At 29.5% G+C, this 17,504-nt stretch overlaps 1 protein-coding gene across 1 annotated transcript in view; it reads left to right on the top strand.

Annotated features, from left to right (window-relative positions):
- Positions 1-17,504, top strand: part of LOC123302747 (protein eva-1) — a 294,696-nt gene that overhangs the window by 115,043 nt on the left and 162,149 nt on the right. Inside the window, exon 3 of the mRNA XM_044885820.1 lies at positions 1,295-1,477. Coding sequence (XP_044741755.1) covers positions 1,306-1,477 — 172 coding nt within the window. The 5' untranslated portion in view covers positions 1,295-1,305. The remainder of the gene's footprint in view (positions 1-1,294; positions 1,478-17,504) is intronic.

The following is a 17,504-nucleotide window of genomic DNA, read 5'->3' as shown; positions in this document are numbered from 1 at the left end:
TATCGATTTTCAATGACTTTTTTCTTAAAAATTTGCATTTAACCTATGTTGAAATTTTAAGCACATATTTTTTGAGTAAAAGTCTACCTATAAAAAAATTTTGAGGCTTTAAATCAATTATTGTTGCCATGCTCATACATCCTTAGATTATAACAAATAAATAAATTCAGTAAACAATATTTTTTATAAATTTCATTTCACCTCAATTGAGTATATTATGTTGAATTATTCAAACTGCAAACGCTATTCATTACAAAGTGGTTTTGAATGTTTGAATGTATATTAAATAGCTCTAGTGAGGCTCTGTAGCAACAGAGGGATGTAGTTATGGGGTGTCTCTACATTCAAATTAAAATAATTTGATACGGTCAATTCAATATCGTATAGTTTTGATGTAAAATAATTCCAATAAATTTGAATACACTCACATTTTGTGAATAATAACAATATTAAATACTTTTAATTACTATCATTAGCTTTATTCGATTTATTAATTTACACAAAAACAATATGATCTAGTTTATCGTTTTGTTACAGGAGCCGTCAGTCAGGCTGTGACTAGAGGTCAAACTTTTTAATGCATTCTTCTTGAAGGTAACTTGACCTGTTCAACTTATACTAAACGGGTATCCCACCCCTTTGTGGCTTCAACTTGTTAACCGTTCATGCCAAAGAAATCATCATGCCTTCTGCACTTTCAATAAATATTTTGCGCGTTAAGCTGATTGTAAACCTACAGTGTTGTAAATAAGTTTTGGTTTATTGCACGGTACATATATATAAACCAAATACATGCTTTGTGGTCAAATAATTTGTTATTTTTAGCTATATTTATATTATAAATTTGATAATATAGATATCGCTCTTCAATCATTAATAAACTAACTATAGGCGTCTCTGTTCATCAAATGATGGATCTTCGATGAACTCTAATTAATTTAAAATTTTGTTTTGATATCATCGACAACCTTATATTTTGATGGTATTATTATAAACTACAAGATTGTCTAAATATTTTAGAGAATTTTTTATCACACTCTTTTTTTATATAGAAATATCCAATTCAAAAAGATAACCTATACGGCTCATCATTTTTGCCAACCTTGAACGATAAAGTAATAATAAAAAGTCCGATGACGAATTTGTTGTGATTTTTGTAAACTTTGTTAATCAAGAAATGTATTTATAAAGTTTTATTGAAATCAGTAGCATTATTCAATCCTTCCATATCTTCTTAATTTATTAATTTGCAACAGAAACAAAGTGATATCTATTTTTATTCGGTTTGTTATAGGACACGACGCAATGTTTACCAAACATGAAAAGTGTGCATCGGTTTCTGGACCCAGACGATCGGATCATCATATGGCAGTTTCATCGCTTTGTTTTATACGATATAAAATGGCACCAATTTGGATTTTAATGCTCATTTTGCATACAAATGATAGTCAAGATGTCAACAGAGTTGACAATTTCGGTAAGTAAATCCTTTTTATGTTCCTGGAAGTACATTCAGTTGGTAATTTCAAATAATTCTTCAATTTATCCTTCGAATAATTTTTTTCTGGGTACAACATCATTTATTTCCCTTATTCTCGTATACTCCCATCAATTTTAAGATTTTCAAATTCTAGCAGAGAATATTTGGACGTTCGGGGTTTCTTCTGGCTTTCATAGCCAGAAGAAGAAGAAGATTCATTTATCTATAAGTTGCTTATAATAAAACCCTTATTATATGCCATACTCGTAGTTGTTTGAGGGTGAAAATCGTCAACTTATTTACATAATTTTAAGTTTACATTTTTTAAGTTTAAGTCTAAGTTTTTTAACGAATAATAACACAATTTTAAAGCAAGCTCGGCTCGAAAAGCACAAAAATCGTGACTTTTAGATTAGCTTTTCATTACTTGAGATTTTATTGTTTTTAGAAGTGAATAAATGGTATGAATTCGATGCTAATCGAAGTTAAGAAATTTTGCTCCCGTAGGTAGCTTCAAAAATTAACGCCCCCGTAATAAAATTCAATCAATATAGACTTTTTTTTAGTTCTTTAGTTTCAAGTTCTTTATTTCTTAGAACCTGTAAAATCGCGTTGGTTCTGCAACTAGAGCTTTCGTTGTTAAATAGGAACTTAAATGAATACATCCATCAAAAAAATTACTTTTCTTTATTACCAGAACACATCTTTACTAAGATACTTGCTCTAATTTGAACTTTACTTTAGTGTTCAATTTGATCAAATTGCTTAGAAACGAAAATTTACTGTAAAAATTGCTTTAGATGTTCAACCACATGTCTGTCTATAATTAGGTACTGTCACCCTGAAATGAAGAAGTAATGTCCTCGACAGCTTAAAGTGCTGTGAGTTCCATGGCTTTTTGTTCATTTTGCAGATTCGGGACTTAATCAGGTATTCCTGGTCTATCCCGATGGTCATTCATCAAAAACTTCAATATTTACTATTAAAGAAAACTCGATTTTTGTGTTTTCTGGGCCATTATTTTATTTTTAAATTTTCAAATATTTTTTCAAAATTTTCGAATTGGGGAAAAATTTTTCGGTCTCCAATTTGATACAAACTTTTTTTTAATTATAATACAACTCTTTATATTTTCAGTTTCGCAAAGTGTACTAAATTTCTTTATTTATTTAATACAAAATATTGTATGCAAAAAAATAAAAAGATCATTAAAATTATATAAAAATAAATGTATAGAGGAGTTTGGGGATAAGTGGATGTGATAACTATCATTTGGTTCCGTCTGTAAATGGACATCGTACATTGTTGGGTCACTGTAAATGAATATTTATCATGTTTGAAAACACTGTTGTACTAACTATGTACACTGTTTGGTTACTTGCTACATTGCAGGAACAGTAGAAATGAGGAACTACAGGAATGAGGAATATACTGGACTATGAGACTATATTAGATTATATTTTATATATGATGGGACCTTATTATTTTAAAAGATAACATGTTATATGTGTTGTGTTTTATCCGTTTACTATATAGACAGCGTTTGCTAGCCAACTATAGTCAAAATTAGTTATAGTGACATCGCTTAAGCATCCATTTAATATACAGGGCGTTCTGTTATTGATAGCAGAAAATGTTACCAATAAATTAAGCTTATCAAGACCAACGGAAAAGCTCTTTACCAAATTTCGATCTGAGGTCTGGTTGAGGAGATGTGGCAATATGAGAAAAATAGAATTATGAATTCAAAAACCTATCAAATTCATTAAATTAGGAGGTGTCACTTTAGAATATGTTCTTCGGAACACGGACACAAAATTTTAAAAGGGTAGTTTTCGAGCTAGGAGCTATTCAAAGCTACACATACATGATACTTTTAAACATTTTTGCGGCCGTGAGAGATTTTTATCAGAATGATCCAAAGAACATTTTAGGGTGGGTTAGCAAAATTTTCACAGAAAGTCATTTAGCTATCTAATATTTCGGTGTCCTTTGTATACTAGACACACAAATTATGTTTATTTAGAGTTTTGATTTAGTCGACCCTAGCAGATCAGTTGGTTAAGGCATATCCAATTCCGTCCGCGGTATGCCTAGGGGAAATTTTGGATGCTTTTTATTAGCAAAATCAACATTTTGAAGTACTTTTTGAAAAAAATAGAATACCCTATTGGTACGACTATGGGCTCATTGAAGATTCCTTCGATGTCGTTACAATCGATTTTAACTATAGTAAGCGCTTCGATTGCTAGCCAACTAACTACATATTCGTATCGTGTAGCAAGCACTAGGCAAACCAAACTCCAAACATATTCCAGTTTTATTACAGTGATAAATTATAATATGTAACCTTAAATTTTCAAGGACTCAGATTATTTAAATTAATCTATTTGAATATTACTTATTTGAATACTATAGTGATACCCAGCCGCTTCGCTGGGTTTGGAAATAAAGATTGATAAAGATTGCTCCCGTTTATCCTTTTTCTATAACACACGAAATAATGGTGGGGATTGTTTTACACAGCTAAAATATATTATTTTTTTAAATGTATAATAGTAATTATTCATTCAGTATATCAGAGAAGATGGCCTTGAAATATTTTATATTGACTATTTTTACAGAAATCTGTAATTTATGATAATTTCAAATGTCAAATTAAATAAAATTTTATTATTTGTTTTTTTTTGTAATATATCTTTATAAATTATTGTTCATGTGTTATTCTGATATATCAGCTATATTGCTGTGCAGTTTCATTAAAAACCATTCGCTAGTTTTAGCGCGAAAGCGTAACAACCAACCAAACAAACAAACATGCTTACTTTCGCATTTATAATATAAAGAGATATTGTTTCTTTTTTATTATATTCATGTTCATAATTTATGTCTCTTTCTAACTCCAATAAGATTACAGGGTCCATCATAAATGGTCAGTAATTTTCATCAATCATCCGTGAATTTCTGAAACCAAGAAATCTATTATAAACATTATTTAGAAAAATTTTAAGTCAAAATAATTTATCTTATTTTTATACTTTTTCAAAAATTTCTTGCTTATTTCACGAGTGGGTATGTGTTTTTGGGATATCGTCTAAAATCGTATGATCTCTGAAATTTTTTTGGCCATATTTCAAAAATGAACCCTTTTTTACAATTTTTGGGTCATATTAACCTTACAAACAGAACTTGATCAGATTCCGTAACCAAATATTTTTCGATTTCCTTGAATCGTTTAAAAGTAATAGTTAGTTTAAAAGTTAGTTATAGTTTTGATTCATGCTTTCTTAGACACATTGTATTTATGTACTTTGAATAGAAAAGAAATAAACTAACGATAAAAATTTTCATTGCGTTTTCTCCTTTGTTTGAAAAAGAAAATTTATTTTCACACTTCTTGATAACACCATAAAAATACAATGAAAAATTTACACTATTCATGAAATTTTTTGATTGAAAATAATTCATTGAATTGTGTTACGAATACTCAGAGGTGTATTAGCTATAAATTTTATGTAACTGTGGCTATATTTTGTGGCTTTAAGCTTAAGTGTTGCAAAATAAATTACCTTATCAACTATTTGAAATAAAATGAATACAATTAGATATAGGTTTTCACGTTTTATCTGTAAATTAAGGCTGTGGAGTCACTACCCATACATAGGTATAAAAATAAACATTATAAAATAATGTCTTTTAATTTGTGTCTAAGGCTAGCTTCTTAGACACTCTTGAATCGATTTTCGATTTAATCCAGTATTAAACTCGCGCGTTAAATATTATTTTACTTTGTAAGCCATAACCTCTACATAATCTTCTTATATATAAAAATGAATCGCTGAATGTGTGTCCCGAAAGTTAAAAATTCTTTGCTTTAACCTTTACTCTTGTGATGAGAGAAATTCTCACAGTTTCTGAAGGACTGAGTGCTAACGAATTAACAGGCAATCGCGAGTGCTGACGGATTAGCACAAATATTTCCAAAATTTACTTCGCTTGTAATATTCCAATAAAATAAAAATTTGTTTCGAGAAAAAAGTTACGTGAAATGACCTTGAAGAGTCACTTTAAATAGGTCAATTATGAGATAATTATATAACAGTCAAAATCAAATAAATATTTATGGAACAAAATACCAGAAATATCTATATGATAAATTTCGCTACAATTTAGGTTTGTGTGTGTGTGTGAGTGTTATCCTGTTAATAATGTCCTGTACGCCTGCAGGATAAACAGGATTTAGTATATATACAATTTAAATTATAATACAATATGTACATGGGATATATCACTTTTGTATGCATGTATGACGTCACAATTGTATATGACCAAAAGCAGGTATACCAACATTACAGTACATATATACCTATAGTAGTTTAGTAAGCTAATTAATTAATGATATTGATTAGTGTCTAGTACAAAGAGATGAATTTTTTGTTAATTATTCAAAATATTTTGTAGTTATGAACCACACTATATATTTAACTCTCTGATAGAAAGGTTTTAATTTCACCGTGGAGTTTTTATGGTATCGTAGACCGTATAGAGACGATTCGAGTTTGAGTCCCGGCTTCTGAGTAACTTTTTCGTTTCCTGTATTTTGTTTAAGATATACAAGGATTGAATAATAATAGGGGTTTCAATAAAACTTTATAAATACATTTTTTGATTAACTAAGTTTAAAAAAATCACAAAAAATTCCTAAATCATCGGGCTTTTTAATTTTTATTTAATCGTTCATAAAGGTTATCTTTTTCAATTAGATATTTCTATATCAAAAAATCTAGAGAGTGTGATAAAAAATTATCTGAAATATTGAGACTTTGTAATTTATAATGAAGTTCGATTAAATTTCTTCTTAGGCGATGTATCACGAATAAACGAACAGAAAGTTATTGGTCTATCACTCAACGGTTGTATTTGCCACAGATTTTGAACTATTGTGTTATATATGAAGATATATATTTATAAATAGCAGCTTGATTACAAAATTAGAATTTACAGTAATTTGGTAAACAGCAACACAAGTTTCGTTCCATATATTTTACAAAAGATTTTATCTATATCTCTGTGTTAGACCATTCTGATATGACGAAAACATATCGAAAATTATAACTTTGAACAGACTGTTGAAAAATTTGGTCCAAAAGTTATTATGACTTTTTTTGTTCTTCTTATGAGATCAGTGTAGTCTTCGAAAACCTTACCAGTTCCTAACTTACTTGCTTTCGAAAATTCGATGAAGATAACCCATTGTATATAAAACAAAAAAACTAGCAGTCATAGGAAATGCCGATAGAAGTTGAAACTTATTCACTAAATTCATTCATTTTCACTCATAATATATACGCGGCACTAATATTACACAATACGTCAGCTGTATAGTTACAGATATACTGCTATAAGAGTATCGGTGACGCGAACGCAAGAGATTTCACTTTCCCCTACCAAAAAGTGCTCAACGTCTTAGCGACGTTAGAAGTTTTCACTTCAAAAATTCAATATTTTGTGCCTACTGACACCAAAACTCAAAACATTGATAATCAATTCTCAATTCAATAATTCAATAATTTAGAAATTATAATTTTAAAAATAATTTAGACATATATGTTTATTTGTTTTTAATCCCTCATATTGTTTGTTTCGCTCAACAGATGGCAGTCATTCTTTATACATTTATTTAGTGTAGACTTTTTTGCTCTAAACTAAATGATGAATTAATTGCTGAGCCGTTTCAAACTGGACTATAATTATGTACACTGATTTTTATACCATGCATATATGTAATATGCAAGGTATACTAAGTTTAGTCCAAAGTTTGTAACGCTTAAAAATATTGATGCTATGAACAAAATTTTGGTTTACTTGTTCATAGAATCACCTAATTAGTCCATTTTCGGTTGTCTGCCCGTCTGTCTGTTAACACGATAACTCAAAAACGAAAAGATATCAAGCTGAAATTTTGCAGCGTACTCAGGACATAAAAAGTGAGGTCGAGTTTGTAAATGAGCAACATAGGTCAATTGGGTCTTGTAAACCGTTAGAGATAGAACAAAAGTTAAAATGTAAAAAATTTTACTTATAAAAAAATAACCAACTGTTGCTTGAAACTTTTTTTCGTGAACATCACTGTTTACCCATGAGGGCACAAATTATGCGTAAATTGTATAGTATGTATTATATGGGAATATCAGTTATATATGGGTGACATGTATATGTATGTAATGGGATAGAGTAATCAAAACACTGTCTTTGCATGGTATTTCAACAATTAACTTAGTCAATTGTTTGTTTTCACTTGTTATTAAAATAGCCAACAAACATGAAGTAAACAACAATTTAAATAGAATTTAATTGTTTTGAATGTAAATAGTAATTAAATTCAATTCTTCTTTTATTTACCTATAAAATATGATTTTTATTAAATTATTTATGGTTAATTAAATTGATTTCAAAATATTTCTAGTCGATATAATAACAAATATTAATAAAAATAAATAAAACACTAGGCTTCCACGCAATATATTAGATTAACGCAATGTTTGTTTACTAGTAAACGTGAAAATAACACAAGGTTTTTTCAACATACAATAATAATTTTTGTTCTTTTTGTCTTAGTGTAGCACACAAAGTTTATGTACACTGAAAAACAAATTAAAATAATGATAATCTCATCCCAAAGTTGGCCGTTTCATATTGAAATAAATTAAAAATAGTTTCAAACAATTCACTAACGATTGGAACAAGTACAGCTAAATATTTGTATTTACAATCGAATGGGAATGAATTTAAAATATGAATTCATTGATACAAAATCACTGAAGTTAAATAAACAAAATCTGACTATGAATGAGATTGATTTTCGTTTAAAGTCATATATTTTATTGATGGAAAACAAAATGGAACTTAGTTGGAATATGTAATCGTGTAAATAAAGCGAATCGATGAATTAAAAGAAAATTTCTTTGAGGTTGCTTAAAATATAGAACTAGGTTAAGACGAAAATATATCTATCATGGCTTGTCCATATGTGATTGAGGCAACTTCATGAAGATTGTTGAAACCAGTTAACAAGAGTTTGATATAAACTTTAGATCATTTTATAAGATTTTGTTCAAAGCATCAATATTTTTAAGCGTTACAAACTTTTGACTAAACTTAGTATACCGTGGTATATTTCATATACATGGTATAAAAATAGACGTTCACTTCACATGTAAATATCAATAAAATTAATTAAATTGAACACAAAAATATTAATAAAAAACATAAAATCTTACATGTTTTTGATAATAAAATAAATAAAAAAAAAAACATATACATTTAAGTCTCATATGAATTACATGGTACACACAAAACAAATGAAAAATGATGGGTAAATATGGGGTAAATGGTAAATGGTAAATGTGATATTATTTAGGAGGTAAATTTATTCAAGCTGCAAGCTTCATAAATAATATTATGAAGTTATAAACATTTTTATGAATAATGTGCGAAATAAAAGTACTATTCATTTATTTATTGTAATCATATTTTTGTTGTTATAACAAACCACTCCATTTCTTGTATTTTTTTTTCTTCTTGATACTGATTCAACTTACTTCCATTAAAGTGATTGTAAACGTAGAGTATTGTAGAAAAAGTTTTGGTTTATTGCACGGTACATACATGTAAAACAAATACATGCTTTGTGGTCACATAATGTGTTATTTCTAGTTTAACAACACCACGCAACTACAAAAATATATAATATATTGTGTGCAAGTGATGCTTATAAATTTGATAATATAGATATCGCTCTTCAATCATCAATACTCTTAACTATAATCGTCTCTGTTCATCAAATGATGGATCTTCGATGAACTCATAATTAAATTAAAATTTTGTTTTGATATCATCGACAACCTTATATTTTGATGGTATTAATACTTTAAAGCGTTACAAACTTGGGACTAGACTTAGTATACCTTGCATATTTCATATAAAGAGCCCGATGACCTAGAAATTTTTTGTGATTTTGTAAACTTTGTTAATCAAAAAATGTATTCATAAAGTTTTTTTGAAATCTCTAATATTAATCAATCCTTGAATCTATCTATAGTCATATTATATTTATACTAGCTGTTAAACCCGCTTCGCTGGGTTGTTTTTGCACATTTAAATATCAAAATTGTTAAATGAAAGACTTTTTTTTTAATTCTCTCTGTGTGTACGGAACAGTAAGATTTTTTTGGCCGATCCCAATATTATGTCTACACTCTCTGTGTGTACGGAAAAGTAAGGGAAAGATCGATAGAAACCCATGGAACATTCCAGAATATTCGAGAAAGTTCTAGAAAATTCGATAGAAATCCATAGAACATTCCAGAATGTTCGAGAAAATTCTAGAAAATTCGATAGAAATCCATAGAACATTCCAGAATGTTCGAGAAAATTCTAGAAAATTCGACAGAAACCCATGGAACATTCCAGATTGTTCGAGAAAGTTTGATAAAATTCAATAAAAATCCATACAACATTCGAGAATATTCGAGAAAGTTCTAGAAAATTCGATAGAAATCCATAGAACATTCCAGAATGTTCGAGAAAATTCTAGAAAATTCGATAGAAATCCATGGAACATTCCAGAATTTTCGAGAAAAATCGAAAGACATTTGCGCCAGTAGCGCCATCTAGTGAAAATGGTACTATTGACAGTGGCGCCATCTATTGAAAATTATTAGAACTATTATTTAATCTATTTTCTATGAATTCCTAGATCATTTTTAATTCCACCCCCACCAAACTCCCTTATTCACAATGGGAGCCTAAGGGCTACCCAATGACATAATCCCCTAACGAAGGTCAATGGTTAGTTTTAGGGAAAATCGGGGACATACAAACAAACACTCTCTTTTTATATATAGATTTACTTACACGCCCCCCTGTAAGTTATTAAAACCAAACTAACATATATTTTCGCCCAAAGTTATAAAAGGTAACATATTTCAATGATAATGGAAGTAAAGAAAATAGAAGTATAAAATCGGTCAAAGAATATAGTAATTGTGTGTGTGTGTGTGTGTGTGTGTGTGTGTGTGTAAGTAAAAGCATCGAAGTAGACATTCTCGAATGTTTTTGGAGTGTATAGAAGTGGAAAACGACTCGAACACAGAACACAGAACACGGAACACAGAATATATTTGCATTTAATAGTAATTTAAATATAAAAATATAGTATTTTAGTTTGTAGAAATACTGAAATAGCACACAAATTTACAACAAATATTCCAATTTGGAATAGCTAACATGTTTCACTGTAGGTTGTATGTAGTAGTGTAGTACCTCATTGTATATTGTAATAACTATATGACTCATAACTGTCATACTAATGTTATTTGCTAGAAATTTATTGCAATTCTTAAACGTATATAATATTTGTGTTCAAGTTGTATATGTTGCAGATGGATTGCGGAATCACTTCACTATATAGTATAAAACAAAGTCGCTTTTTCTGTCTCTATGTCCCTTTGTACGCTTAAATCTTTGAAACTACGCAACGGATTTTGATGCGGATTTTTTTATTAGATAGAGTGATTCAAGAGGAAGGTTTTTATGTATAATACATCCATATTATAGTAGAGTAAGGGGTTGAAATAGGGGTTGAAAGGGATATGCTTCAAAAACTAAAAAAGTTGTGCTTCGATTAAGCTCAAATATTGACACGATATACAACCAGCTTCAAAGATCTATTGTTTTTATATACTTTTAACCTTCGGAGGGTAGAAAGGTGTAGCGAGAAAGTGGAAAGGAATTATCGAATATTTACAAATATACCCAAGTGGGGTATCAAATAAAAGAGCATGGCGTGTACATTACAAAACTGTTATCCCACGCAAGGAAATGTGGAGGGAGGGGTGCAAGTGGGGATGTTGGCCAGCAAAGCGGGTAGTTCACAGCTAGTTGTTTTACAAAACTGTTATTTCTTTTATAAAACAGCTCCGTTATGCATTGCAATTGAAAGTAATTCAGCTGGATTGCCCTTGCGCTACGTTTAGCTTTCCAAACTAAGACGGAATACATTTAGTGTAGAGCTGATAAATGATAAAAATATTAAACAATTAGTATTACAAGCATATTAACTATAGTTCTATTCGTGGACACCCAATATAACCTAATTAACCGATTATTTTTGTATACTTGTGGACAATAAAATTGTGACCAAGCTGTATATCAGATATATTTGGTGGCATTAAAACACATATTTATTAATGTGTATTTTTCAACCACCAATTATATCTGATGTACAGCAAAGTTTCAAATACAGTGTATTTTTCGTCCACAAATATACCTGCCTAGGTTAGGTTAGGTTAGGTTATAATGGCTGTCCACGAAGGACACACTATAGAGCCCATTGTGATACCATATATGTGTTTTACCACCTTTTTCGTTGATAATTTCATTTAACAGCTCCTCACTTAGTTCAGAGGCTGTGTGCACCTCCTTCATGCATATACCATGCACTACACCAGCCCATCGTAACTATTAATTAAACTAATTTTTGTTGTGACGCCGGGATTCGAACCCGCTATCCTAGGCATACTGCGAACGGAATGGGTTACGCCTTAACCAACTGAGCTACTAAGGTTGACTACCTGCGTAGGTAAATACAAAATTTTTATAAAATTTTGTATGTTTAAGTACAGTTATTGCGAAAAAAAACCGCTAAATGTCACTCAGCTGTTTTGCATAATAGTTTTGTAAAACAATTGATTCAGAAATCCATCCCCGACATACACATTTAGGTATGTTGCTGAACTTTACTTTTTCGACTTCCATAATTATCTACGCAGGTAAATTTTGTTTTTAGTGCAAGGAAACAAGACCAAGTATCGCAGGCAATAAACTATAAAAAATTTAGCAAATTTTGTTTCGACATTTGATAAAACTTCGCTATTTTTGTTTCGTCAAATCGAAACCCATCCACGATTATTCCAACTTAATTTTATTCTACTTTTTTACCTAAACAGTAAAGAATCTAATACTAAAATTTTATAGCGTGTTCAGGACGTAAAAAGTGAGGTCGAGCTCGTAAAAGAGCAACATAGGTCAATTGGATCTTGGATACGTACAACTCATCATGTAAACCGTTAGAGATAGAACAAAAGTTTAAATGTAAAAAATGTTTCTTACAAAAAATTAAACAACTTTTGTTTCAAACATTTTTTTGTAAACATCACTGGTTATCTGTGAGGGCGCAAATTATATGTTATGGCTATATCAGTTATATATGTGTGACATGTATGTGTGTGTAATGTGACAGAGTAATCAACACTGTCTATACATGGTATTTCAACATTTAACTCAGTCAACTGTTTGTTTTCACTTGTTTTTTTTAATAAACATTCCCCAAATTTTATTATAAGACAAAACAAGATTTTTCATAAATGGAAAAGACACAGTCGAACTGATGTTGAGTTGTTGTATAATGTATATGTTTTTGTAATATGTATACTTATGACTTACACGATTTCCCGTCTGCAGTATACAGTTATACATAACCGTATACAGTTATACCGTATACGATATACGGTATATACTGATATCACCTTATTACAAACGACAATGCAATATTTTTAAATGTATTAAGAGCATTATGAGAGATACTACAGTTTCGCTGTTATATGATATTGTGGACAATTTAATAATATTTAGTTTACAAATTTTTTCTCTCATTGTTTATCATAAAACAAAGTGGTCCACTAAAAGGACAGATAACTCGCAAAAACATACCCAAAAAAACTTTGTTTTCTGATCGAAGAATTCCTACTAAACAAGTGTTCTTCAATATGAAACGTATCTAAGAACACTTTCCATTAAATACCTTTTTCCTTAGAGCCTTCTCTAAACTGAACCGATTTTAAGAATCATCGCCTATTTTATAGTTTGCCGGGCTGGGAGCCCTAAAATCGCACTTGAGACATAGCTTAGAACATTCTCCATTAAATTACCTTTCAAAAGATACGAAAAAATCCAAATCGGTTCATCCGTTTAGAAGCTACGATGACACAAACAGACACACAGACAGATATACACACATAGCGTCCAAACTGATAACACCTCTTTTTTGGTTTGGGGGTTAAAAAAGGTTTTTTTCCTAAAGCTTACAAGATTTTCAGCAAGAACATTCCGACGATTTTCAGCAAGAACATTAGTCCCTCTAATTAAAATAGTGCTCATAACTCCATAACTGTTGAACTTTGGGCAAAAGTATATAAGAAACTTTCGATTTAAAATTGTCCAAAGAATACCCCCTTAAGCTATGTCCATCGATTCACAGAACACCCTGTATATTGCTTATATGCTTTACATTGAAAATTTAATAATATTTTTTAACAAATTTCAAAAAAATTAATTTATACATTTTTATCTCTTATTTTCGTAATTTCCACTGCAGCAAGTTTAATTCATTATTACTTTTCAATAATTTTAATTTGACATTTTCTATACCATTTACAAAAAATGCTTGAATGAAAGATTTCTTGGAATATTTTGTAAAGTAAACATTAGATTGAAATTTAGTAAATAATTTTTTCGCTCGTATTGATGAACTCAATCTCGTAGAAGAGTTTTCCAGGATCAATTAAAGAACAAAATCTCTAAAGTTTTCTATAAAGAAAAGCTTTTCTATAATTTCATTTTGATAAGATCATCTTGTACGTAGGATTTGTTATCCTTTTTTATTAATAATATAAGAAATAAAAGAAAATGTTATGCTTTTTGGAGAGATGTTTCAGTTTCTTCTTTTTATTATTATTATATTATATACTTTTTAAACATTTTTTATTGACCAATTATTGTAAAATGCTTTATACTTATGAAAGGCACAGGGGAAGAACATACTAAGTCCAAGTCTGACAGGCTAAAAACATGCTAAGGTCCATCGTTTTGTGCAGGGACATTTCAATAAAACTTTATAAATACATTTTTTTATCAACAAAGTTTCCAAAAATCACAAAAAATTCCTAGGTCATCGGGCTTTTTAATTTTTATTATATCGTTCACAGTTGGCTGAAAAAATCATATAGGTTATCCTTTTAAATTGGATATTTCTATATCAAAAAATCTAGAGAATGTGATAAAAACCTAATAAAATATTTAGATAATCTTGTAGTTTATAATACCATAAAAATATAAGGTTGTCGATTATATCAAAACAAAATTTTAATTTAATTATGAGTTCATCGAAGATCCATCATTTGATGAACAGAGAACGACTATAGTTAGATTATTAATGATTGAAGAGAGATATCTATATTATCAAAGTTATTAGCAGCACTTGCACACAATATATTATGTATTTTTGTAGTTGCGTGGTATTATAAAGCTAAAAATAACTCATTACTTGACTACAAAGCATGTATTTGGTTTATATGTATGTACCGTACAATAAACCAAAACTTTTTTACAATACTGTTGGGAAACAAACACCTTCAGAACTTCAACTGCATATATTTCAGTTGAATGTCTATGTAACTTAGCATGTTCTTCTCCTGTGCCCGTCATAGATACATTTACAACTATAAATATGAGATTTCTGACAAAAATAACTGAATAAAAAATATATTAAACGAATAAAAATTGTCCTTTTTTTTAAACATTGATATTCATTGGTGAACTAGTGTGCTGTCTGGAGCCTCATAGATAGTTTCCGTTTGAAAAATACCACGGAAATGATTATAATTCCCACAAATTTGATATATATTTTTCATTTAAATCATATAATTTATTTGAAAATTTTCAAATATCTCTTGAATTACTTTTATATAGTACAGAAGCTGTAGAATTTAAAAGAAAAAAAATATTTTCTATCCATTTCTACAGTATTATTTTTTTGGGCCCTGCATTATGTCCATAAACAAAGGACAGTGGACAGTTAAGGTGGTTGTTTCCCTACAGTATTGTAAGGGAGTTTTCGTTTATTGCACTGTACATACATATAAACCAAATATATGCTTTGTAGTCAAATAATGTGTTATTTTTAGCTTTACAATACCACGTAACTACAAAAATATATAATAAATTGTGTACAAGTGATGCTTATAAATTTGATAATATAGACATCGTTCTTCAATCATCAATACTCTAACTATAGTCGTCTCTGTTCATTAAATGATGGATCTTTGATGATCTCATAATTAAATTTAAATTTTGTTTTGATATCATCGACAACCTTATATTTTTATGGCTTTATTATAAACTACAAGATTGTCTAAATATTTTTGATACTTTTTTATCACACTTTCTAGATTTTTGATATAGAAATATCCAATTGTAAAGGATACCCTATATGATTCATCACTTTTTTATTCAACTTTGATCGATAAATATCTTTCTTTATTCACATGACGTTTAAAAACAAGCGAATGCGTAATCAATACTGTCTATACATGGTAGTTCAACCATTAACCCAGTCAATTGTTTGTTTTCATTTGTTTAGAAAGAATTTGGCTACTGAAATATTGGTTGGATTATCGAGACTCTACTGTAATTTGTTTTTCAATTATGTTTCCAATGATATTTTCAAAACATACTTTATATATTGGTTTTAGTTTCCTTCAGGACTCGGTCTAATGATAGTTCCTTTAAAATCAATGAAAGTGGTTTGTGTATAAGAAAGGGCGTGAGAGTTGTACGGTGAGAGGGAAGGCGGTGGAGAGGGCTAACATAGATATATAGAAGGATTATAGAGAGAAGAATTAATATAATACATAAATACAAGTACGAAACCGATTATATAATTTATTTGATATTTACGAAACTTATTTAATTAAAAGTTACTGATATTGCTAATATTTAAATTTCATTTCACCAGAAACTTAACTCGAAAATAATGTTTTTCGGTGGTATCGGCCCTATGTAATATATACAGTCAAAATTGGTTACAGTGACATCGCTTGTGGGGGTTTGATGATAAATTAAAATGATAACTTGACGACATAAGACGAAAAATGAAAATGAAATTTTGCGATATCTGGCGTTATTTTCAAAATACCTCATTTTAGCTGTCATAATTTTACACACGAAATAGGCATCATTTTGACGTATATAAAGGGGATCATTTTACTCGCAACAACATATTTGAATATCGTCATAAAATCTGACTTTAAAATTTATTATACGACCATCAAAATGATTATAGCATATAATATTTTCACTGAAGAAGTGAGAAGACACATAATCTTATTACTTTGTGTGTAAGAGTGGCTACCTTTCTTTACTTACATGACAAAAAAACAAACGATTTCCTAATCAAAACTGTCTATATATGGTATTTTGACAATTAACTCAGTCAATTGTTTGTTATTTTTTCTGCGTTTGTAATGGATATTTCAAACTGGACCGATTAACAAAATTCTTCCACCAATATGAAGTTACACATTATCAGCGACTAACATGAGCCGTTTTTTTTATTTTCAAAAAAATTTGGGTTCCGTATCAAAATTAAAATCCTAAGGTGTCAAAAATTTGTTTATAAAATTCATTATAATCTATAAACTCAAACTACCGGACTGATTTAAAAATTCTTACACTATCAGCAAGGAACATGGACTGTATTTTATTTTCACAAAAAATTATTATTCCATACCAAAAAATGTTGAAATTGTTGAAGAAGAGAGTTGGATAAATGAGTGCAAGGGAAGTGAATGCTATAACGAGGTAGTCTTTGTTTTTGAAGTCGTACTTTCCCAGCGAAGCGAGTAGATAACTACTAGTGTAAACTGCGGTAAAAATTCACAATTAGATTTCATATTCATAATTTTAGGTGCCGTCAAAATCGTAGTAATCGGTTTTGACTCTATTTTAAGCTGTTCGATATCCTCAATACCTTCTTTAAAGTGCTCTAACCCCCTCTCCCCTCTATTGCTGTAGATGGAGTCCTGAGTACATATATAATATACATACATAAGTGATGTTTGTTTTAAAGCATACAGTGTTACCACTCATTAGTTTTAAAATATCTGACTTTGTATAACACATACAC

Source organism: Chrysoperla carnea, chromosome X, assembly GCF_905475395.1.
Source record: "Chrysoperla carnea chromosome X, inChrCarn1.1, whole genome shotgun sequence".
Lineage (NCBI taxonomy): Eukaryota > Metazoa > Arthropoda > Insecta > Neuroptera > Chrysopidae > Chrysoperla > Chrysoperla carnea.
This window is presented reverse-complemented; position numbering and strand designations above follow the sequence as displayed.